Genomic DNA, 24,505 nt, shown 5'->3' on the forward strand with positions numbered 1-24,505 from the left:
ACTTTGAATCGGCTCATTTCGTTGCAGGAAAAGCGGTTGTGTTTTTATCAGGATCCCATCACGTTTTTTAAATGTCCAGGAAGGATTGGCATCTTTAGAATGTGTGTGTCCTCTGGCCTCAGAGAGTGTTCTGTGCAGGCCACTTTCATTCCCTTTGGGGTGTTTTTAGAGAATCCATCATGTAGGTTTTGCACAATTATTATTAAGTTTTATGCCTTAGCTATTCTGTTATTGTTGCTATTGTGTCTTCTAAATAGTTATTTACATGAAGGCTGTTGATTTCCGTGTCTTGCTTTCCCATCCTGCTTTCTTATGGAATTATCTTACACGGTAGTTTTTTAGTTGATTCTTTCAGATGTCCCCAGTATCTAGTTAGATCTTCACGTAAAGATAACCTCATGTCTTTGTTCCTAATTCTTATACCTACGAGTGTCTTCCCCCTGAATTGGCTGAAAGTTCCAGTAAGATGTTATAGGTGGTGGTGCAAGTGGGCATGTTTGTCTTGCTCCTGACTTTAATGAAAGAGGCAGGATTCTTTAAACAACTGTATTATTCCATTGTGTGGTGATCCTTGGTTCTCAGCCGTTATAGATTGTGCTGTAATGTAAATCTTTCGTCATTGTTCATGTCTTTGAACCTTTTCTTAAGCTGAACTCAGAGAAAGGAAGTACTGGACCAAAGCCTGTGTGTTTTCAAAATCCCTTTATAGAGACCGCCCAGACGCTATCCCGGGAGGTGGCAGCAGACTCCGCTCTGCCCAGAGCGGAGGAGATGCCTGTCCTATCGCACCTTTTCCATACTGGGGTCGTTTAAAATCTGAGTCATCTGTTAGGTGGAAACTAGCATTTCCTATTTTTATTCATTTAACAGGGAGGCTGAATGTAGTCTTTTCATTCAAAGATTTCCCTGAATCAGTCCCTTCATTTACCATGTTTTGGTCTGGGAGGTGGGAGTGTTCGATGCTAAATGGAGGGAGATGTCTTGGGTGACGTGCCACACGCAGTTTGTTTCTTGGGGCCGTTCTTGTGGAAGGAAGAGCCTGGGAGAAGTCAGGTCATAAAGGAGCAACTAGGACTTAACAGCAATTACCTGGAGACCTCGGGGCAGAAAGTTGGAGTTGCTAAGCATTTGGGCTTGTGTGAAAGAAATCGTTACATTATTTTTGGGAGAATTTACATGGCCCGGGTTTTGTGAAAGTGCAGTACTTCAACCTCGTCCAAAGCAATTCATTTTCTGATACTGTTGGAAGTTTGGCCATACAAGTGGGTCATTTCACTGCCTAAAGATGAACTGTGCATGTATTGAGAGGAGCTTTGCCTCTTGGCCATTAGTTGCAGAATTATAACAATGCAGTGTGGGAAGTTGCCAGAGTGCCTGCCCTAATTCTGGTGGGCCAAGAAACCGCTCTCATCAGTCCTGTCTTCTGCCCCGCGCTTGGATTTCTGCGTCTGCTCCTGGCTGCCCCGGGTAACAGAGGAAGTGGCCCCGGGCTTGGTGAGGCAGGTGCCTGTTCACAGCAAGTACTTACTGACCATCTGGGTTGTCTAGAGCAGGGGGAGGTGGCCAGGATGATGACAATGACCAGAGGTGGCCCCTGCGCTCAGGGAGCCAACAGACCCAGATCCACCACACTTTTCCAACTCAGGCTCCTCTTGGTTCCATTCTGTCAGCAGCTGGACAGTAGAGGCGCCACCAGGGCCCCCGGTGTGCATGACCGAGAGCCGGTGCTGTATCAGCCAGCCCGGCCTTCTGGGACACTGTCCTGTCTGCTCTCCTGGGGCCACAAACGTGGCTTTTACTACAACGACAGTCTCAGGCCTCTGCCAGCCACCTCGGGGCAGAACCTGGGAGTCCGCCTCCTGTCTCCCAGCCGTAGTCTCACATTTAACGTTTGTCTCAGGCCCTCCCCACACCTCACCTCAATTTCTCACTGCACTTCACGTCCCACTCGCAACCGCACACCATGCCGTGCCTTGGGTGGCCCCATCCTCTGTCCAGCGCCTCGCGGCCCTAGACACCCGGCTTTCCTCTGCACTGCCTCCCCTGGAGGCCGCCACCATGCCCGGCTGCCTCTGCCCTGCCTGTGTGTCCTGAACCACCCTGGCTCCAGCCTGCCTCATCTGTTTTTCTAATTGTGGTAAAATACACATCGCATGTAGTATTTGTCATTCTAACCATGCGTCGGTGTCCATTTCAGCAGCGGTAAGTACCTTCACGGTGCTGTGCACCCATCACCACTGTCTGTTCGTCGTCCCCAACCCAACCCTGCCCCTGGTACACAGTGCCTCCCCTCGCCCTCCCCCTGCCCCGCAACTGCATTCTCCTTTCTGTCTCTGTGATTTCAACTCCTCCAGAAAGCGGAATCTTCCAGAATGTGTCCTTCTGGCTCCCTCTTCTCTCTCAGCATCACGTCTCCAGGGATCATCGGTTGTAGCCGGCGACAGGATTTCTTCCTTTTTAAGGCTGAGTAATACTCCAGCGTGTGGCTAGACCACCGTGTGTGTATCCCGCCGTCCGGCACTGACACTCGGGCTGCAGAACGCGCCGCACGCGTTGCTCTTGCGGGAAGTGTCACCGAGGGCAGGGCTGTTTGCATGTCTGTTTTGGTGCCCAGTCCAGCATCTGCCAAGGATGCAGGAGACACACTCTACGGGAGGAATGGGAAGCCCTTCCAGCCCTCTTCCTGCTCCTTCCCCACTCCTTCAGTTCCCGGAGAACTGGAACCAGGCCAGGCTCACCGCTGCCCCCTCTCCGGTTCTTCTGTGTAGAAGGAGGATTGTTCGTAGTAGCTGACGTGAGAGCAAACTGGATATGTCACGTGTACTAGGTACACCTTGTGTGGGCGTCCTGCCTTCCCGGAGTGAGGAAGGGCGGTGAGCACTTGCTCTGTGGGGAGAACGACAGTTGGGGGAAGTTTTTCCTGGTCTACTCCACTTACCCCCACTGGCCTTCCCTGGGGACCAGCCCGGCCACGCTTCCTACTCTCAGGACTCGCTCAGATCGACAGGGCAACAGGCGCCCGTCCCTTTGTCCTTGCTTTTGGCAAGCAGAAGTTCCCTGGCGACCCGTGAACACAGCTGAATGCTAGGTATCTTTGATCTGCCTCAGGAAAAAGTCTATTTTAAACTCTAAGTGGAGCCAAACATTTTAGGTTAGCTCTCTTACCCAACAAAACGTACATCATCCCTGCTCATATAGTTTCCAGTTCAAAAAAAAAAAAAAAAAAAAAAACAGTGCTGGCCAACACAACAGCCGTGCTTTGCTCTGACGACACCATGGTTCTCTAGGTTCAAAAACAACGTTCTTTTAATGAAAGGAACTAGAAAACTTCACTAAAATATGAGCATATTTAATTTGCCGACAAAATTGCCTGGGAGATGAAAAATAAAACCTTGAGCTAAATTTAGAAACGAAAACTAGAAAGTTTTATTCAGAAATGCTAAATCAGAAATAAAATCAGTGGAATGTATTTACAGGCAGTTTGCTTTTAAATAAAGACCAAAACGAAGTGACAGAGGGACCAGAGAATAGAGTAATTCCTTTGTAAGTCTTCACTTTAGTACAGCATGGAGACCCCTTGCATTTCCATCTTTGATTGGGGGCGGTGGGGGGGGGGCTGTTTGCCCACCTTCTGTTCTGGAAGGCACACCACCCTGAGCCCAGAAAGGTGCCTTTCCTCCCTCGGCATTAGCTCAGGCCCTTCGTGGTGCGGCTGCAGTAGCAGGAAGGAAGGGAGAGGAGCCAGGTTATCGTGGGAGAGTCAGGAGCCCAGTTGTGAGGCTGTCATGAAAGGCAGGTTGGCCCGTCACAGGGGGTAACGGAGGGCACAGCAGGAGGCCAGACAGGAGTTGTGCGCCCAGGGGAAGGGGCGTATTACTGTCCAGGCAACTAGGTGGCCTGGCCTTCTTAGTTATGTGTTATAGGGAAGAGGTTTAAAGAGTAGTAAGGGGGTTTTGGAGGGTCAGAAGAGGTGTTACTGCTTGATTCATCCATCATTCAGTATGTTGGATGGTGCATATGCTGTGTGCCAGCCACCGTCTGGGGGGCTGGGAGTAGGAAGGCTGGGGGTGGGTAGTCTAAGCAGGGATCCCACTGCAGCCTGGGGATCTTTCCAAAGCACTGTTGGTAGAGGCCATGCTCTTGGAGTGCTGCAGTGTCCACTCTCAGCATGACACCTGTAATGGCTGGAGCCACTCCCAAGCTCTGCACGTCAGCCCAGCAGGGTAGTATCCTCCATCCGTGACATTGCGCCTCCTCACAGTTGAGGAGATGGAAGGTCACATAGACGCCCTGCTCCAGGTGAGAAGAACCAAGCCCGGGGTAATGCACGGTGGCAGAAACTTGCAGCCCAGCGACGGGGCGTGGCTGTGGTGCTCCTTTTCTGGGAGCACTGCTGAGGGCTTATGCCATCAGTGAAGACGGTGCTCCGGGGACCAGTGGAACCCTGGTAACTTAAGTGAGGATCCAGAGTCACAGCAAAGGTGGCAGATATGGTGGTAAAAACTAGTCCCTGACCAATTCTTCGAGACAGGGAGTCCACATCCTCTAGTTTCTTGGTTCAATTTGTCTTGCCCGATTTAGGCCAGTTTTTGTTTGTGTGTTTTTACCTACATGAGCTCATGGATGCATCACAACGAACAAACCTTGGGGGTCATACTTCCCATCAGAGCCGGTTCTCGGTTTGTCACCTACACCAAGAGGCCGCGTTCATTGAGGGTTCCTCCCTATGATAACATCATTTATGTGTCTTTTTAAAAACTGTTACTTGTCATTTTTATCAAAGTATTATGTGCTTATTTTAGCAGTACTGAAAAAGATAACAGAAGTTTCAGGAAGAAGAACCACCTATTACCATAACACTCAACAGTTGATATTTGGGGAGTGTTTCTTTTTATGATCATACTATTTCTGAAAACTTACACACACTGCCCTTTCTAGTTATTTTCATTTTATATACTTATAAAGATTTTTGATGGATGTGTAATATTTCACTGTGTGGGATAATCCCTTTGACATTTAAGTGGTTTCTAGTATTTTAGAATCATAAAAATGTGATGCTCTAGAAAAAAAATTATTAGGAATTAACCAAGGAGGTAAAAGACTTGTACACTGAAATACAAAACACTGCTTCAAGACGCTGAAGACAACACCAGTCACTGGACAGACCTCTGTGTCCATGGACTGGAAGACAATGCTGCCAAGATGTCAGTACTGCCCAAAGAGGTCTACACATTCAGCACAATCCTTATCAAAATCCTAACAGTGTTTTCTTCCAGAAACGGAAAAATCCACCCTAAAATTCATGTGGAATCTCCAGGGACCCCAGATGTCCAAAGCAGTCTTGGAAAAGAACACCACACTTGGAGGTCTTAAATTTCCTGATTTTAAAACTTCCTGCAAAGCCGCAGTAATCAAAACCGTGTGGTACCGGCATAAAGACAGGCATATAGACCAGTACAGAGTAGACTGCAGAGCGTGGAAATAAACAAGGGTGCCACCCACTCAAGGGGGGGAAGGACAGGCTTCTGAACAAATGGCCCTAGAAGAACCGGATGTCTGCATGCAGAAGTATGAAGTTGGACCCCTACCTCACACCATACACAAAAAGGTAACTCAGGGGTACTGGGTGGCTCAGTTGGTTGAGCATCGGATTCTTGGTTTTGACTCAGGTGGTGATCTCGGGGTCGTAGGATGGAGCCCCACATCACGCTCCACACTTAGCACAGAGTCTGCTTGAGATTCTCTCTCCCTCTCCTTCTGCCCCTCCCCCCACTCACAGTCTCTCTCTCTCTCTCAAATAAATAAAATCTTTTTTTAAAAAAGGTAACTCAAAGTGGATCAAAGACAAGTCATTAGAGGAAAAGCTTCATGACACTGAGTCTGCTATTGATTTCTTTGAAATGACACCAAAAGCGCAGGCAACAGAAATAAAAATAAGTTGGATGACATCAAAACTTAAAATTTCTGTCATCAGAAACACAATCAGCGAGGTAAAAAGGCAGTCTGGAGAATGGAGGAAATAGGAGTCCTTTATCTGAGAAGAGATTAATATCCAGCATTTATAAAGAACTCCTGCAACTGAATGACAAGAAAACCAGGTTCAAAAATGGGCTAAGGACTTGAAGAGCCGTTTCTCCAAAGAAGACACACACATGGCCAGTAAGCACAAGAAAACGTGATCAACGCCACAAATTGTTAGGAAAATGATAAACAAAATCAGAGCAAAATACTACTTCACATCTGTTAGGGTGGCTACTATCAGAGGGAAAAAAAACAGAAAACAACCAGTGTTGGCGAGGATGTGGAGAAGTTGGAGCCCTGTGCACTGTTGGTGGGAGTGCAAAATGCCGCTGCCACTGAGGGAAACAGTGCGGCGGTTCCTCCGAGAGCTAAACATAGAAACGCCATATGTCCCAGCGATTCCGCTTCTGGGGGTGCACCCCAAGGAGCTAGAAGGAGGGACTGAAAATAGACACTGGCACGCCCGTGTTATCGCGGCTTTATTCGCAGTAGCCCGGAGGCAGAGGCAGCCCGCGCGGCCATCTGTGGATGAATGGGACAGCACATGGTCTGTGCACACCACGGAATATTATTCAGCCTTACAAAGGAAGGAGATGCTGACACCTGCTAGGACAGGACGGACCTCGAGGACGTTCCACCGCGGGAAGGAAGCCAGTCCCGGGACAAAGCCTGCCTGATCCCACTTGGATGGGGTCCCTGGATGGTCAGATCCACAGAGACGGAAGTAGACCGGGGGGGGGGGGGTGCCGGAGCCTGGGGGCAGGGAGGAGAGATAGGAATTAGTGTTTAATGGGGACAGGGTGCAGTTTTGCAGGATGAAGAGAGTTCTGTGGATGGACAGTGGCAGCAGCTGCGCAAAAATACAAATGTACTTAATACCACTGAGCTGTGCACTTAAAAAAGTGGTTAAGATGATGAATTTTATGTAATGTGTATTTTAGCACAATTTTTAAAATATTAAAATGGGATGCTCACTCTGCTACTACGTTTCTAGAATAGAAACATTTCTAGAATAGATTCCCAGGAGTAAAATTCCTTAAAGAATCCCGATCCGTATTGCCAGATGATTCTAATTCCGAAAGGATCCAAACAACTTATACATTTGCTGGCAGGGTCAGCGTGCCTTTACCAGCGTCGAGTAACTATCGTTGTTGAAATTATTGCTGATCTGATAGGCAGAGAAATGCTTTGTTATACAAGTATTGATCAGTTATAGTTCTTTTGTGAACTGAAGCATTTCAACATCGAGGCCCCGTTTTTGATGACCAGCTCTAGTGTATTATTAAGTAACTCCTTGTATTTATAGCATCTATGTTTCCTCTGGTGTTTCGGAGGGAACATCCAGAACTCTGTAAATGTTTAAATGTGAGCAACATCCATTAAGGGTTTGTCCGTTGTCTTTAAACGTCCTGTTCTCTTGATACTCACTTCCCTTCTGAAAGCTGTAGGGATTTGGGGGTTTGGGGGTGATTTGGGTTTGGTTTTTTATTTAACTCATCTCAGATTTTATTTTGGTGTGAAGACTTAAATTGGCTTATCCCCGCACGGCCAACCAGCTATCTAACTAATCTTCCCCTTTCCACTGACTCAAGAGTCATTCTTTGTCATAATAATACACTTGGATGCATATGCTTCCCCCTCCAGGGGCTGTAGCTTCGTCCCACGGACCTGACCTGCCTCTTAGGCTCTCATTACGCCGGCGTGAATTCACAAGCTTTCCTGTGGGTAGGACTAGCCTTCCTCACAAGTAATCTCATTCTCTTGCTTTTTATTTTTCCAGGGGGACTTTAGAACTGTTTTGTCAAGAAAAAAAAAAAAGGTCAGAAAAATAGAGACCCAACCAAATTTTGACTGGAATTGCTTTAGACCTGTAAATCAGTTTGGGGGGAAATGCACACCAGCATATTTATAGTATTTACCCTTCCAGTCCAGGAGCCGCCGTCTATATATTTGTTCGAGTGGTCTCCTTTCTCCATATCACTCATTTGTTTCTTGGCTTATTTGTGTTTAGGGAGTGTTTCATCAGTGATTTCCACATCACAGTCCTTGAGTTCTTTAAAGAGTTACTTTATATGTATAGGCTTCAAAAGAGCGTGGGGGGAAATCACTAATAAAGTTGAGATCCTTTGATCTGAGATCATTAGGAAAAATACATCAAGAAACCTCTTCGCTTGTTCGTTGACTCCTAATCTGTATATTTTATGTAAAGATCCTAGGAGTCTTTCCCCTCATCTCTTCATTTTAGCTCATCAGCACAGTCTTGGGACAGGCACATTTCCCCTTCTCATCTGCTGTATCAGATTATTTGAGGACAGGTCTCTCTCTTTTTAAAGTACGGAACTGCCAGAAGCATCTGCTCTGGACCCCTTACTGAACCCCTGCACACCTCGTTCCTCCTTGCACGCACATCTGCGTTCATCTGGCATCACACCCTGGGGGAGAAGGTGGTGGTGATCCTAGGAGAGCCGTCCTTCCCTCCATCTGACAAACCCAGCGGGTCAGCAGCTAGAATTTAAGTTCACATTACTGGCTGAAAGCACAGGCAGCTTTGTTTAGCCAGAGGAGAGCCAGGCAGGTGTGAGGCCAAGTACATGCAGGTGGCGAAGGACTGGTCGCCATTGCCTGTTATAAGTACCTGTATGGCTAGCTCTGGAACCCAGCAGCATCCTTCAGCTCTGGGGAAGAGGGAGGCCCGGGTGCGATTTGGTTTGCTTTTGCTTATTATTTTTGTGATCGATATTGATGCACATTATAAAAACTGCCTTCTTGCTAGTGAGGGGGCCTTGCTAAACACCCCTGGACAATTGCAGCAGTTCACTCCTTCCTCGAAATGTATGGCGTGCCAGCCCGCAGGTGTGACTGCTAACCCCACTTACTGATTCTTACTATTCCTATTGGGAAGGAGGTCTAGGAAGCAGAGGGCTTTGGCGTTCTTTTCACGCAGGGGACTTGTAGGAGAACACAGAAAAGAGATGTGGTTTGGACAGACTTAGGTGTGTGCGTCAAGAAGTGAGGAATTTGTTTTCCATTGTACCTGCCAGAGACTTTTTCCCTGCAGCTTGTTTTTAGTTGGGGCTAGCAGTGATACTTCCTTCTGTTAGGGGACCATCTCTTTTGTCCCCTCCTCATACTCCAGGAACGTCTGTCTCCTTGGAACAGCTTTTTACATTAACTCTTTTTGAAGATAAGAAACAGAGATTTAAATAATAGCTTTTAAAATTAGCCCCATAAAAGTAAGGGAAATATCCCTTTTTAGCTTAGAGATTTTAAACTTAAAATTTCTGTGAAGTTAAAAGTAACGTGTTGCCATCTCTAAGATACAAAAATGAACACTGCATTTCATTTTATAGCTTTCTTTTAACTGCCTTTAATCGGTAGCGCTTTCTAGCGATTCAGTTTAAGGAAGCTTTCATTTCCCATGTAATTTTTTAACTGAATTTTTCCAATAAAAACACGAGATCTCGAGGAAAAAAAAAAAACGGCGTTTGAGGATCAGCTCGTAACTCGGCGATAGGAGAGGCTGAGCCCGAGTCCACACCAGCGACTTGGGATTGCATAATGTTTGAATAGCTATTTGCCTAAACACCCCGAAACCGGGTTGCCCACGTGTTAACTCCAGTTCAGATGTTAGAGCACCTGGAACCTGGAGCCGCCGCGGGCCAGGCAAGAATGAGGTGCCCCTGACTTTGGGGGGCCGGCCCAGAGCGCCGGCCGTGGAGTTCCTGCGGCTCGCACACACTTGTCTTCCGCCGCTGGCACCCGAGGCCACCCCCAGACCGGCGGGGGGGGGGGGGTCCCCGGCCTCAGCCCTGCACCCTCGGAGAGGGGCTCTCGGGCTGGAAGTTAGCGGGGAGCGAAGCCTGCGGGAGCCGGGAGCCGCGCCGGCCGGCCGCGCACACTGACAGCCGAGCAGGGCGCTCTCTCCATTTGCAGTTTTTTTAGTGTCATTTTAAGTTGCAGCTTCCGGCCAATCAGCGAGCCCCATGCCTGCTGACATCACGGGGCAGCCAGTTCCCTCCAGCTGCAGAGAGCTTCAGTTTGTCTTTTTTTTTAAACTAAAATGGAGGCTGGTTTCTTGCCTTAAGGAGTACATTGCCTTTCCCGCTGGAGTCTAGATGTGGACATGTAATAAAGCGGGCAGCAGGATGGTGGTGGACGCGGCGAACTCCAACGGGCCTTTCCAGCCCGTGGCCCTTCTCCACATTCGAGGTGAGTTATTGTGTTTCGCCGAATCGGAACCTTCTGTGGTTAGTTAATAAATGGCTATTGTGCTTCAGATAAGAGGAGCAGGAAGTCCTTGCTCGCAGAACCATTCCGTTGCGCTGCACACTTAGCCCGCGGAGGTGGGCTGTGTCACCACGGTCTGGCATTTTACGAACGACGACTCGTGGAATCGGAGTCTTGAGAGAGGCCTTGCACGCATAGTTCAAAGCTGGTTTTTCTGCTTTCTGCTCGCTCTCCCATCCCCCTTTCCGAGCCGTGCTGATGTCAAAGGATGTGAAGTCACTGCCCGGGGAAGGTATTGGGTGGAGGTGGGAAGGAGAGGCGGGCGGCAGCGCCCGGCCAAGTTGTCCGTCCGCGGAGTTTCTGTTACATCTGGGTCGCTCGACGCTGCGAACATTTCATCGGGGGCACATCTCTGTAATGAAGATGAATTGCCGTCAGGAAATATGCAGAAACGATTGGAAGAGAACTTCCTTTAAAAGGTTGTTTTCATTCTTGCCGAGGAGCCTCAACAAGAAAACGTGCTCAAGCTCGGAGATACAGAAATCTCTTGTGGGTCATTTCTGAGATGTTAGCGGGTTGTGGAAGAGGAGGAAATATTTTGCATTTAAATAGGCTCTGTACTGACATTTGACTTTAAAATTTAAAATGGCAACAAGTTTTCAATGTGTACATAGGTCTCGCTTCTTGTAGTTTATACAAAATTTGGGTTCAGAACTGAGCTGAAAAACACAATTACCGTAGTAATTAATAATAATTATATTAAAATATAAGTATCAGAGTAGTAGTCTGCTTATTCTCAGTTGGCATCTTAAAGCATGTGTAATATAAAATTTTTTTGTTCATAATTGAGAGAGAAAATGGACGTTAGGCTTTATCAGATCACTTTAAAACGTATAATGTCACAGCTACGCCCTGACAAAACAGTTGTCACTGTCAGAATCTCCTCTAAGGACCCGTGTTAAGGAAGGGTGGGGGCAATATTTCTAGGTGACTAATAGTCCGTATGACTAAAATGCCGGACAAGATTTTTCAGATCCTAGGGTGTATCCAGGGAAGATAAAGCACACGAATACTCAATCTGCTGGAATAAAATGGGTGTTGCTTTTCTCTGCAAACCCTCTGTAATAAAGCTGGCGAAAATTAATACCCACGGTGACCAACTTGCAGGTTGGGCTACACATTCATTGTTTCATGGTGTGTGCCCAGCATTTAGATGCTTTAATGGCAGGAACCAAACGGGTAAAAGCAAGATGTAACTGTGTTTAGGTTTGAGTTAGTTCTTAAATACCGACTAGTTTAGCAGTAAGATGATTTTATTACATATGAAATATATTTTTATAGTTTTAAGATATCTTATGAATAACCCAGGTTATTTTGGTTCATCATTTTTTTCCTGATTTTAGTAGACACTTAAGGCACTAGTCATTTTTTGAGCTAAGAGTTTATTCTGAAATGGAATCATTTACTTTTATGCCCTATTATACCACACTGATTTTTTTTTTTTTTATCCCAAGACTTTATTATAGGCAGGTTGGGTTTTTTTGCCTTTGTTTGAGTCATTGGTTGTTTGCTGTCTAACTATGGAGGAAAAAGTAGTGGAGTGTATTAACCTGAAGTTTTTAAGTTTTTAAGAGGGGGTAACCTGTAGGGACCTAAAATTCACTTTTAATTCAAACAGGGGAATAATTTCTAAGTTCAAAACTTGAAGAGCGCTCTATTTACTCCTAAGCAGTTTTTAGAGCAAGCACGTTGGTGCTCAGTTTAGCAAGGTTTGCTTGACTTACATTGGTTTTTAGATTCTCGACCAATTAAACACCCAGTCAGCCGCTCTCCTGTGTATGTCCAGTGCTGAGGGTTAGTAACCGTGACTGAGAGGCGCAGCCCCACCCCAGAGCCAGTGGTTTTGTGGAGAGACCCATGCAGGGGCCCCTGGTGCAGGAGGGACACAGGTGCTGGGAGAACAGGGGCTGATGTAATGATGCTGGGGAGAGGCGGCGGCCGGGAGGGGGCGACGCTGAGGGCTGCCTCCCTCGCCAGGTGCAACATGGTTCCCATTTAGGGAGGAGGGGTCTTCACGCAGAAGAGAAAATGACCTTCCAAGGTCACACAGTCCTCACGTGGTTGGACCAAAATCCAAACCCAGCCAGTTCTGTTTGGCATCTTTAAAACAAAACAAAACAAAACAAAACAAAACAAAACAAAAACAAAAAAACCCGACTTATTTTAAAATGGAAATTTTGGCAGTTTGTAGAACCTTTACCACAGGATTATACTTGGGTCTTTCCCAGTGCCTTATCAACATTCATCTGTTTCATTGGCCTCTTGAGTGTGACAGTTTTGTGTCCAGGGTTCCGTTTCTTTATTTTACATATATTTGTCAGTTCCCCTAGCACGCCATGCCAAGCAGGTCCCTAACTTACAACATGAAGCAGGCTCTGTGGCCCAGCTTCAGGAGTTCACAGCCCCCTGTGGGGTGGGTGGCACAGTCAGGTAAACAAATCAATCAATCCAATCACTAAACTGATTAGTAGTCCCAGTGGGTTGGATAGTTCTCTTCTATTAAATAATCTAGAGTTTGCAATTAATATGGTAAATTAGCATATCCTAAAAAAGTTCAAGCAGAGAGGAACATACTATTGAAATCTACATAAAGTCTTCTGTCTGTAGAAGGAGCGAGCCTCACCTGAACTTGACGGCTGTAAATTTAGCTCGATGACTTAAATCCCGATCTTCTAGTGCCGTCCAAGAGAACTGTCTGTGTTGGTGGTGATGTTCTCCATGCTGGCCACATCTGACCGTGGAGCACTTCATATGTGGCCAGTGCAACTCAGAAACTGGATTTTGGATTTTATTTCGTGAGAGTTCTTTCAGATTTAAATAGACACGTGTCTGTGGCTGCTGTCGAGAGGGCGCAGCTCTGGGCTGGGGTCCGTGCTTTCTCAGAGAAGGGCTGGGCAGTGCCAGTTCCAGACCTCTGCAGGAAAGCTCATGTCACCGTAAATCAAGTCTTACGAAGCGCCTACAAAAGTCACGCTTACGCTCTTGCTCTAGTCCGTTAAGTGTCCAGGCGCAGTATGTCAGACAAAAACAGTGCACATACCTTCATTTGAAAATACTTCATTGCCAAAACATGCTAAGCATCACCCGAGCTCTCGGCAAGCCGTCATCACTGACCGCAGATCACCGGAGCAAATGTAGTAGTAATGAGGTTTGGTATACCGCGAGAATGACCAACCTGGGACACAGGCGCAAAGTGAGCAAAATGCAGCTGGAACAGAAATGGCGCCCACAGACCTGCAGACCTTCAATTTGTAAGAAACACGGTATCTGTGAGGCACAATAAAATGAGATGTGCCTGTAAATAAATATTTTTGGCCGTGAAAGCAGGCATAGGCAGTAAGTTAATGACGAGGCTTGCGTGTGTTCCAGTAAAGCTTTATTTACAAAAGCAGGTGGCAAACCAGATTTGGCCCGTGGGACCCAGTTTGCCCATCCCCGTTCTAGACCATTCCGTGAGGTTTTGAACAGCCTGTTAGTGTAGTAAAATATGTCACTTCCAGAGCCAGGTTAACTAACATTAACGATGTTAATGGCCTGAGAGGAGAGAGTTCTTGACCCTTTTCCAGCTGCGTGAATCCGGCCTCAAGGGAGTTAACTGCTGGCCTCTTGTTCTAGCTGTTTCTTAAACTCACTCAGTTGATGAGTCTGTCTTTGAAGGACTGAGAAGTAGACGTGGCCCCATGGGGGGCTCAAGAGCAAAGTATTCCTTTTGTGGGAACCCATTTTTCCTGGGATGTTGAAGTCTAACTGCAGAAGTTTGTTTTCTCACGAGTAAAATGGGCCAGAGGCTGTGCGGACGTCAGACCCCGTCCGGCGGCTCAGCCGGCACTGCTCCCAACACCGGTGCACAACGCAGGTGGCCGGCTGGACGTCCGACCCTCCTGCGTGATGTGATCACTGTGGGGCGGTGCCTAGCGGTGTCCACATTCCCCCAACGTTTCGGTGGTGGCCAAAAACAAAAGACCTCTCGAAAGCTCAGACCCGTGACCCTCTCTGTGCCTGTGCCTTTAATCAGCTCAGGAGTTCTAGTTCACAGACATCTGGATGCCGTGCACCTGTCCTTCTCTCTGAGGCGACTTTTTAGAAATACACCTTTAAAGCTTACCTGGCGTGATCCTGTATGCAACATCGTGTCTGTTGTATTCCTGAGGGTGTGTGGAAGGTAACCAAAGTAACAGAGCTCCCTTGGGGTGGGGGTGTTTGCATCAAGTCCACATGCTTTTTGTTCATTAGTCTTCCCTCAGCTTCGGTATAATGTCTTCTGAGGGTTTTCAGATCATGATTCCTGCCTTGCAGCAAAAGTTAAGCCCCCAGAATTTTTTCACTAAAGTATGAGGAATGGGAGAAAAATAAAGACGTGAGGTTGACCACCAAGAAAACGGTGTGTGCTTTTATAAACCTTGCACGAGGACAGACCCCTCCCAGGCCGAGTGGTTGGGGTGCAGCCTCCTTCTTGTCTGGCTTCTGGTTCCATACGTCAGATGCAGTTGCAAAGTGGCCCTCTTCTAAGCAGAAGGCACTCTGCCAAACGGAAGGAGCTTTCGAGAACACTGAATCGTTCCTGCCAGCATTCCTGCCTGGGAGGTGTGCAAGCAGGACACGTGCCAGCGTCTTCCCTCCCCAAGGTCACCAGCCTGTAAGGCCAGGGCCCCTGCCCCTCTTGCCGGCTCCACGTCCCCAAGCAGCTGCTGGTGGCTGTCCCGGGAGGAGAGGCAGCATGGATGGAGCGTGTGAGGTGAGGGCCACGTCCTCTCCAAATCCGTCCAGCATCGTGAAGCGTTATCCCCACTTTGTTCTAGAACAGGGGAGCCTCTTGCCCAGGGCCACAGAGAATGAAGGAGTCAGAGTCTGAGACCGTGCTCTCCCCTCTGCCCCCCGCCAGGGTGTCGAGAGGTGAATGTGGAGCTTCCACACCCCATGCACCTTCTGACTGTTACTGTTCTCCCTCGTGTAATGTGTTTGCGTGTCTGGACTTCAGAACTCATTTTAGGTCCACCTGAGAGCCTGCAGCACTGCACCCATCCATTCTTGGTGTGACCCCCCCCGCCCTTCCTCGCTGTCCTGTTTCACCAGCTCATCTGCCCCATGTTGATAATGGACTTCATTTTCTGGCCTCTTCCATGAATCGTAAGCATCCTGCAGAAGGTCACAGTCGGCTGGCTATTTCCCGTGACCTCTAGCATCGTCCCTAGAGTGTCAGCACTCTGTCGGTGGTGGATTGAAAATATAAAGCAGTTTCTCTGAAGGACCATTCAGATACTATTGATTTGGTGTATTTTCTAGCTAATTACTTGATCAGTCAAATACTACTTGTCAGGCTCATGAGAAGCTGTCCAGGGGAACTGGTTCAAAAGGTGGACACGGGTGACCATTCTGTGCTGGGCCTGGCTTCAGACTAACCCTCTTCCCTAGCAGATGGAAACAGGACCACCAAGGATGTGGAGAACTCTAAAACGGGGTGATTAGTTTCTCTCACTCAGGTACTGAAAGGGAAGTCTTTTCATCTTGAAAGGACACTGACTGGAGTCCCTGAGGGCAGAGAATTAAAGTGGGGGATGTCTGGTTTTGCTTTTGGCCCTTGAATTGTTCATAAGTCGAAAGCCCTTCTATTAAAAAATAATAATGAGACATAACAAATACAGTAAGTGAGTCTATATCAGATCTTTGTTCTAAAAAAAAAAACCTGTAGAAGAAATTTCGGGGGCAGTTGGAGAAACTTGAGTGCAGAATGATAAGGGATGCTGTGGGATCAACTTAGTTTTCTGGGCGCAGTGAGGGTGTGGCACGGTCCTTCTCAGGGACTGGAGATGGATGACTTAGCAGCGTGGAATGACAGGCTCTGCAGCGTTCTTGAAATAACACAGCGAAAAGTAACCGTAAAGCAAATACATTAAAATATGAACAACTGTTGAATCTAGGGAAGTGGGTATCCAAGTGTTCCTTCAACTTCTACGTAGGTTTCAACTGTTTCATAATATTAGAAATATCCTGAAAATGTTCTGCTTTAGAAAAAACGTACAAGCAAATTTAGTTATTCGGAAATTGTTTCCTAAACAGTGAGCAGTGGTCTTTAGGTTCAAGCATTGGCTTTTCCTTTTTTTGCCTTTATTCCACTGTTGACAAATCAGTGGCTGTTGGTGGAATAATCAGGTGAGGGTTCAGCCATGGAGGGGGGGGAGGGCAGCGCTGCAGGCGCCAGCGGGCACAGCTGCTAACTCACAGTGGCCCCACGGACAGCAGCACCACCTCACAAAGCGGTATTTTGGGGGTGTGCGTACACCTTTTTTGATGTTTACTGGCATTTTTATTGGTCTTTTAAAGCGTAACAGCCTTTCAGACACACTTGCAAATAAAACCAGGGTTCCCTCTGAATGGGAGAGGCAGGGGTGCTCTGGGCTCCCCACCCCCGACCCCTGCACTGGCTGGCGGAGCCATCCTGGGCAAGTTGACTCACTCTGTCCCTGGAAATGGGAATAAGATGCCCTGCCTCTCGCCGCTCTGGATTTTATGAGGGTGAAAGGAACAAATGCATATGAAGTGCTTAAAATGGTCCCTGAAGCCTTTCGAGGCTCCCCACTTGTCACCCCTTTGCTTCGTGGACTTCGGAACCCAGCATCTTAACCACACTTTTTTCTCCCTTCCTCTTTGTTACCTCTGTTGGTTCATCTTGGAGCGTATCTGCTTCTCTCTCCCTCCCCCACTCACCAAGCCTTTCCTCCTCTCGCAGTTGGCTTGCCGGTTCACCGCCCTGAAGGAATGAGCATCATCAGTAATCCTGCAGCGTGGACTGTGTCCCACTTAGAGACTGTGTATAAAAGTACCCAGTAGGACGATGGCAAGCACCACCTCGGAGTAGTCCCTGTGCTCAGTCCTGCAGCTCTCTTGGGTCAGTCTGCTCGGTGAAACGGGAGATGAGCTTTTTCTTACGTTCCCCCTCCCCTGCCCCCATTGTTAACGCTTTTGAAGAAGGTCTTTCGATAACGTTCAGGAAGAATGCTGTTTTCAGAGTTAGAGGTACCTGTCCTGCGATGAGTCCCAAACAGGGTGACTCCCCTTGTCATTTCTCCTTTAGTTGTGTTTATTTTTTTTCCTAAAGATTTTATTTATTTGAAAGAGAGATGCATGCATGCACAAGCGGATGGGAGAAGCAGACTCCCCACTGAGCAGGGACCCCCCCCCCCCCCGACGCAGGGCTGGATCCCAGGACCCTGAGATCATGACCTGAGCCGAAGGCAAACACTTAACCGACTGAGCCACCCAGGCACACACACCCCCTTTAGCTGTGTTTAAATGCAGGTGTGGCTTCTGAAGATCTAGAAATTTGACCTCCGGAGGTTTACTGCCTTGGTGTCAAATCCCATTACCTTAAATTCCTCTGAATTCCTTTTTTGTGTTGAGATTTCTTTTTTTTTTTTTTCCTTAAGATTTATTTATTTGGTTGGGGGGGGGGAGATGCAGAGAGAGAGGGAGAGAGAGAACCCACAGCAGACCACGCCAAGCACGACCGGCCGCCAGGCTCAATCCCAGGACACTGCGATCACGACCTGAGCTGAGACCAAGAGTTGAGTGCTTACCCAACTGAGCCACCCAGGCACCCCCGTGCTGGGATTTCTTAGCTGCGGTAGTATTTGACCTCAGTGGGGTCGCAGTGACAACCTTCAGTCTTATGTTTTAAGTGTGAGCGCTGTGGTGTTGGCCGTAGAGTTTGCACTGGTGAGCACTGGCTGATGGGTTCTTCACGCTCTCCTTTGTCACCCATGCACGCGAACTCCTGTACTCCTTTCGGGTTTCTGTCTGCTGGTTGTGTCATTCGTGAGCAGTGCATTCTAATTTCGGTCTTCTGACTTACAAAGTTAGGGGAAGACTGATGTTTCACTGGGGGGAGCAAGCCCAGTCTCCCTCGTTGCGGGTCCCTTATTCTTGGTAGACCTCGGGGAGGAGGAGATGGGGAACCCTCCCCCATGTGCATGCTTGTAGGTTTGCTTCTGCAGCCAGTTTGGGTACATACACAGCTAGGAATTGGTTTTTTACCTTCGTGTAGTGGGCCCATTTGATGACCGTGTTTTCAGAACTCTGAATCTGTGAAGGTGTCCTCAGTCTGCCCAGGGCAGAGTTCACCGGTGTGGTCCGCGGGCCCCTGGAGTCCCAGGGACGCCTTTAAGGGATTGACAAGGCCAAAACTGTCCTCATGAGAGTGCCAAGGCCGCGTGCCTCTGTCACGGTGTGGCCATCTGCCCTGACGGTGCACAGGCCGCGGTGGGGACACCGCTCCTGCCCCAGAGCAGCCGATGCTGTGTGTTCTGTCACGTGCCTGCCAGCCTGACCTGGGAATGTCCTCGAGGAAGCTTGAGGTGGTTGGTGTCATTGAATTTCAACCCTGGCCACCCACCTTACGATGTTCTGTGTGACGGAACGCGGAGCCCTCTGGCGTGCCGGAGCGTGGGGGCTTGTCCCCAAAACTGAACAGCTGTGTGAGTTACAAGCTGAACTAGCCCCTTTTTTTCAGAATCAACATTCTTACTTGAAAGAACAAAAGCCAGACACACTGTCTTAAGTAATGAAGTGAGTCAGCCAATTCAACAGAAATGACAGTGACGCCGTTTATTGCCTGTGATAAAATTCAGGCTTGCAGGCAAAAACGTGAATTTCGGAAAACTTGCGTCTGCCAGTGTGAGCTTGACAGCTCCTTCCTGCTGACGATCCTGGTACTAGTAACACATGGAGCTTCGTGATGTGTTCCGTGGAAGGTCTGTATAACCCCACACACCAGCACATTCCAGATGAGCAGGAAACGGTACTCCTAACACACGTAGGCAGAAGAGACTTTCCAAGTGTAGGACACACCATGGGGTTTGCACGTAAAATACCCATCAGTATAGTTTCAGCGTCTGTGTTGCGACGGACTTTTGAGAAACTACCACTTGTCGGATGTTAGCATAGAATCAAAGAAGAATAGCCACAATTTTTTGAAAAACTCATCAAAGTAAACATATTTGTGTGAGGCTGGGCTTTTTTTTTCCTTCATATACTTCAACCAAAACAGCATATCAGACAGATCGAATACAGAAGCAGAAATGCACTCTTTCTGTCCTCCGTTAAGTGGGACATTAAGGAGAGGTGCAGAAATGTGAAACAGTGCTATTCTTTTTGCTAATTTGGGGGAGGGGTTATTTTCATAATATTTAGGTTCACACAAAGTGAGCCTATTCTTATTGCTTTAAGTGAATTAGTAAATATTTTAAACATTCTAAGGGCACCTGGGTGCTTCAGTCAGTTAAGTGTCCAACTCTTGATTGCAACGCAGGTCCTGATCTCAGGGTTGTGAGATCAAGCCCTGCATGAGGCTCCGTGGTGGACGAGGAGCCTGCTTGGGATTCCTGCTCCCCCTTTGCCCCCTCCCCTCCTGTCTCTGTCTCTTCCCCTCTCTTCTTCTTAAAAAAAAAAATTATATATATTTTTATATATATTTATATATGTATTTGTATATTTTTAAGCATCTTCTAATCTGGTCAATATGAGCAGATGTAATCCACGTAATCCAAGCTCTCTAGGGTTCTGTGGACTTTTTAGAGTGTACATGGGTCCTGACACCAAAACAATTAGAAGCCACTGGCCTAGGAAATGTCTCTACCTTGGGCTGGATGTGACTCTGGCCCTATTTCTACCAAGCCTCTGTATTTTTTCTCTTTCCCCCACCTCAAAAAAAAAAAAAAAAAGGAAGAAAGAAATCCAAAGTAAAGTCAGTCAGCTGGTAACATGAACGGGTGTCGCAGGCCACGGTGACAAGGGGATGCCTGTGCCCCACGCCTGCACCATGTGTGGTAAAGTCACCTGGGGCACACAGCCTCCCTTTCCACCTTAGTCCGCTTTTTTTAATCTTTTTTTTTTTTAATCTGTATGTGAATATAGCCACTTAAAAAATTTGTTTTACTTACAAATCTAAAATTCTCTTTGGCCTGATCCCCCCGAATCAGCCTCCTACCTTTCCTTTCATCTCAGAGTGAATCGTTTGGGTTCACTGTGTATCAGTCCAGACCTGCGTGCGTGTTCACATACATACTATATGTACGTATTCCGGAAGGTATAAAATATTTTTTGTTTATTTAAGAAACGTACGCTTTCTATAGGTTTTTAGTATCTAATCGCTGTCTGCGGGGCTGTGATGCCCTGAGGTTACACTGTTACATTATATTATCCTGTGTCGCTCCAGCATGTGGCATAAGCTCTGAGTGTGGTCTCCCGCGTCTTCCTGCTGATTGGGCTTAAACTCTTGGACCAGGTGGGCCCCTGGGAGGAGCACCCTGTGGAGCACCTACCACATGCCTGGGACTGTCCCAGGGGCTGTCAGAGACACTTAACGCCCACAGCCTGGCGGGAGAGAAGCTCTGTGCTTGTTTTACAGGCGTCAGAAACGAGCGCACCTGACCAGTGAGTGCGAGGCCAGCAGAACCTCGAACTGTCTGCCTAGAACTTAGGCCACTCCTGCCACGCCAGGCTGCCAGAATCGTGGCTGTTTATTTCTCCATGCTTGAGACCTGGTCCCAGGGAGACATTTTACTTTAGAAAGCATCGCTGACCCTTCTGTGCTCGCTCTTAAAATATTTCAGTAGAGGTTGGAAACACGGAGGCCTTGTTATTTTAGTGGCCTGCCCCTTCCTACCAGAACCCCGAGCTCTCAGATCCACCCACGGTCAGGGCCCGACAGTCACTTGCTGGGGTCCTTGAACTAGTCTTCATATCTTCCCGAATCTGCAGTGCCTTAGTTTAAAGATGCATTAGAGGGGCGCCTGGCTGGCTATCAAGGGAGCATGCGACTCTTGACCTCGGGGTCCTGAGTTCAAGCCCATGTTAGGTATAGAGATGACTTAAAAATAGATGGAAAGATAGATATGCATTTGATTAAATTACTTATTTTCAAGGGAATTGAAAGAAAGGTACTGAGATTCGTGTTCGCCTGGTGTCCCTGAGGATAAAAGCATTTCATGAGAATGAGCAAGTTCCTCCTTTTACTTTATTCTTAGGAGAAATGCTTTGCCTTAGAAAACTTAAGTGGCTGCCCAGTGAGTAAGGGTTTTTTAAAACTCTAATAAATCCAGACACTTTTCCTCTTTGCAGTAAAGTCAGTCACAAATGACATTACAGTGAAAAGTTATTAATCTTAAAGGTTAACTGAAATTTGTACTTTAAGCCAAGTTATAATTAAGATGCCCTGAAATTCTTACCTCCTTGTCCCAGCCCCCTGCTTCCTCCCCTAAAGCACTCCTTTCTCCTGTGAATCCTTTGTTTACCAGAAGAGGCCTTCACAAACTGATCTCCTAAGGCCTCACTTCCTTTGGGTCGACTTTTCTAATTCAAACAATACAATATCAGTAGCTCGAATCCTGCACTTTTTACTCCTAAATTTTGTGCATCCGTTACATGTAAACATATATCAAAATACTCATCTCAAAGAGTTTTTTGCATTTAATTTTGATCTGAGTTGTAATTCTCTGTATTCAATTAACTGAACGTAGATCGTCCTGCTTACGTAGGTTGGAAAAATACCTCTTGATGAGTGCATGTGTGTACGCACTCGTGTTTATTTAAAGCCAAATACCAACCTATAAAAACCAGTGCAGTCGACAGTCTTGTTCTTCAGTGGGGGCGGGGGGGGGGGCTTGATCATTTGCCTGTGTGAGCCCTTTCTCTACTTTAGAAAAAGGAGAACCTCCTTTTGAGTGAAATAGAAGCTAGACCCGGAGTCCCCCAGATAATTTTCCACACCAAACTTCACGTCTGAATATTAAAAACAGTAATGACAAAGGGAAGTTTAAGAAGCATGTTCAGGCAAACGTTCTTTGGCAGAGAACAGGGACTTCTCAGCCAGTGGACAGCCTGCACTCTGGCACGCAGAGAAGGCGAGACCTGCTGCCCGTGTCACTGTTCATGCCAGTTAGGAGTGTGCAGAGCTGAGGCGGGGCGGCCCAGAGCTGGCACAGGCCTGTGCGTGCTTCCTTGCGTGCCGTCCGGTGCCCCAAGCATGACTGTCGTTCGTGTCTTCCAGGGGCTTCCAAAACGGAGCAGCCGTGAGAAGGGCTGGCTGGGGGCAGTTCGGACTGGGGCTGCAGCAGTGGGTGCCGGGGGGGACACACACTGATTGTCTGTCATTAGCTCCCAGGTGCAGCAGTGGGTGCCGGGGGGGGACACACACACTGATTGTCTGTCATTAGCTCCCAGGTGCAGCAGTGGGTGCCGGGGGGGGGGACACACACTGATTGTCTGTCATTAGCTCCCAGGTGCAGCAGTGGGTGCCGGGGGGGGGACACACACTGATTGTCTGTCATTAGCTCCCAGGTGCAGCAGTGGGTGCCGGGGGGGGACACACACTGATTGTCTGTCATTAGCTCCCAGGTGCAGCAGTGGGTGCCGGGGGGGGCACACACTGATTGTCTGTCATTAGCTCCCAGGTGCAGCAGTGGGTGCCGGGGGGGGGGGGACACACACTGATTGTCTGTCATTAGCTCCCAGGTGCAGCAGTGGGTGCCGGGGGACACACACACTGATTGTCTGTCATTAGCTCCCAGGTGCAGCAGTGGGTGCCGGGGGGGGGGACACACACTGATTGTCTGTCATTAGCTCCCAGGTGCAGCAGTGGGTGCCGGGGGGGGACACACACTGATTGTCTGTCATTAGCTCCCAGGTGCAGCAGTGGGTGCCGGGGGGGGGGGGACACACACTGATTGTCTGTCATTAGCTCCCAGGTGCAGCAGTGGGTGCCGGGGGGGACACACACACTGATTGTCTGTCATTAGCTCCCAGGTGCAGCAGTGGGTGCCGGGGGGGGACACACACACTGATTGTCTGTCATTAGCTCCCAGGTGCAGCAGTGGGTGCCGGGGGGGGGGACACACATACTGATTGTCTGTCATTAGCTCCCAGGTGCAGCAGTGGGTGCCGGGGGGGACACACACACTGATTGTCTGTCATTAGCTCCCAGGTGCAGCAGTGGGTGCCGGGGGGGGACACACACTGATTGTCTGTCATTAGCTCCCAGGTGCAGCAGTGGGTGCCGGGGGGGGACACACACTGATTGTCTGTCATTAGCTCCCAGGTGCAGCAGTGGGTGCCGGGGGGGGACACACACACTGATTGTCTGTCATTAGCTCCCAGGTGCAGCAGTGGGTGCCGGGGGGGGGACACACACTGATTGTCTGTCATTAGCTCCCAGGTGCAGCAGTGGGTGCCGGGGGGGGACACACACTGATTGTCTGTCATTAGCTCCCAGGTGCAGCAGTGGGTGCCGGGGGGGGACACACACTGATTGTCTGTCATTAGCTCCCAGGTGCAGCAGTGGGTGCCGGGGGGGGACACACACACTGATTGTCTGTCATTAGCTCCCAGGTGCAGCAGTGGGTGCCGGGGGGGGGACACACACACTGATTGTCTGTCATTAGCTCCCAGGTGCAGCAGTGGGTGCCGGGGGGGGGGGGGACACACACTGATTGTCTGTCATTAGCTCCCAGGTGCAGCAGTGGGTGCCGGGGGGGGACACACACACTGATTGTCTGTCATTAGCTCCCAGGTGCAGCAGTGGGTGCCGGGGGGGGACACACACACTGATTGTCTGTCATTAGCTCCCAGGAAACTTTAATCTTCAGAGCTGCTTGCGTGTGCTCATTAACCATCCTCCTTCCTGTGAGGCTGCAGAGAGGTATCATTAGTCCCACTTGAGAGCTGTGGAAGCCCGAGTAGACAGGTTCCCCGACTTGCCTGAGGTCCCACAGGAGCTGGTGCCGGACGGGACGAGCGCTCGGGTCTTCGGACTCCCCGTTCTGGGCTCTCGCACGCCTCCGAATGCGCACCGGGACTGCTCTTCCAGGTCCCTCTGCCGCCGAGACCCATCTGCACGGTACTTTCTGCTGTCGGGTTCCTCTCGTGCTGGAGCGGGCGGGACCGCGCCGACCAGCTCGGTGGAAGCTCTGGCGTCCTCTAGAAAAGAGACGCAGATGCTGGGTCCTGAAAGTAAGGCCGTACCTTGGGAGTGCGTGGGTGTGCGTGAAATTTAACTCGGGGAGCCTCCAGCCGTGCTCCTCTTGGAGGAACTCGGACTGGCCGGTTTCCACTTGACCTCGCACATCCTGAGAGACTCATGTGTGAGCTGGCATTTCCAACAACGCGGACAGGGGTACTTCTAGTGCTGAACCTAAACTCACCACTG

At 48.7% G+C, this 24,505-nt stretch overlaps 1 protein-coding gene across 13 annotated transcripts in view; it reads left to right on the forward strand.

The window, feature by feature from the left end:
• The window catches only part of PPP2R5C (protein phosphatase 2 regulatory subunit B'gamma), a 122,098-nt gene that overhangs the window by 18,905 nt on the left and 78,688 nt on the right, over positions 1–24,505 (forward strand). The window contains exon 1 of one of the 13 annotated variants that reach the window (XM_045775413.2): positions 10,034–10,230. The exons of 11 other annotated variants lie outside the window; for them this stretch is intronic. In XM_045775413.2, the coding sequence (XP_045631369.1) occupies positions 10,137–10,230 (94 nt within the window). In that variant the 5' untranslated portion in view covers positions 10,034–10,136. Of the gene's footprint in view, positions 1–10,033; positions 10,231–24,505 lie in introns of those variants that run through there. One more of the 13 variants, XM_045775416.2, reaches the window with a different exon arrangement.

The sequence above is a fragment of the Ursus americanus genome, chromosome 26 (genome assembly GCF_024610735.1).
Source record: "Ursus americanus isolate L20-20 chromosome 26, mUrsAme1.1.p, whole genome shotgun sequence".
NCBI lineage: Eukaryota > Metazoa > Chordata > Mammalia > Carnivora > Ursidae > Ursus > Ursus americanus.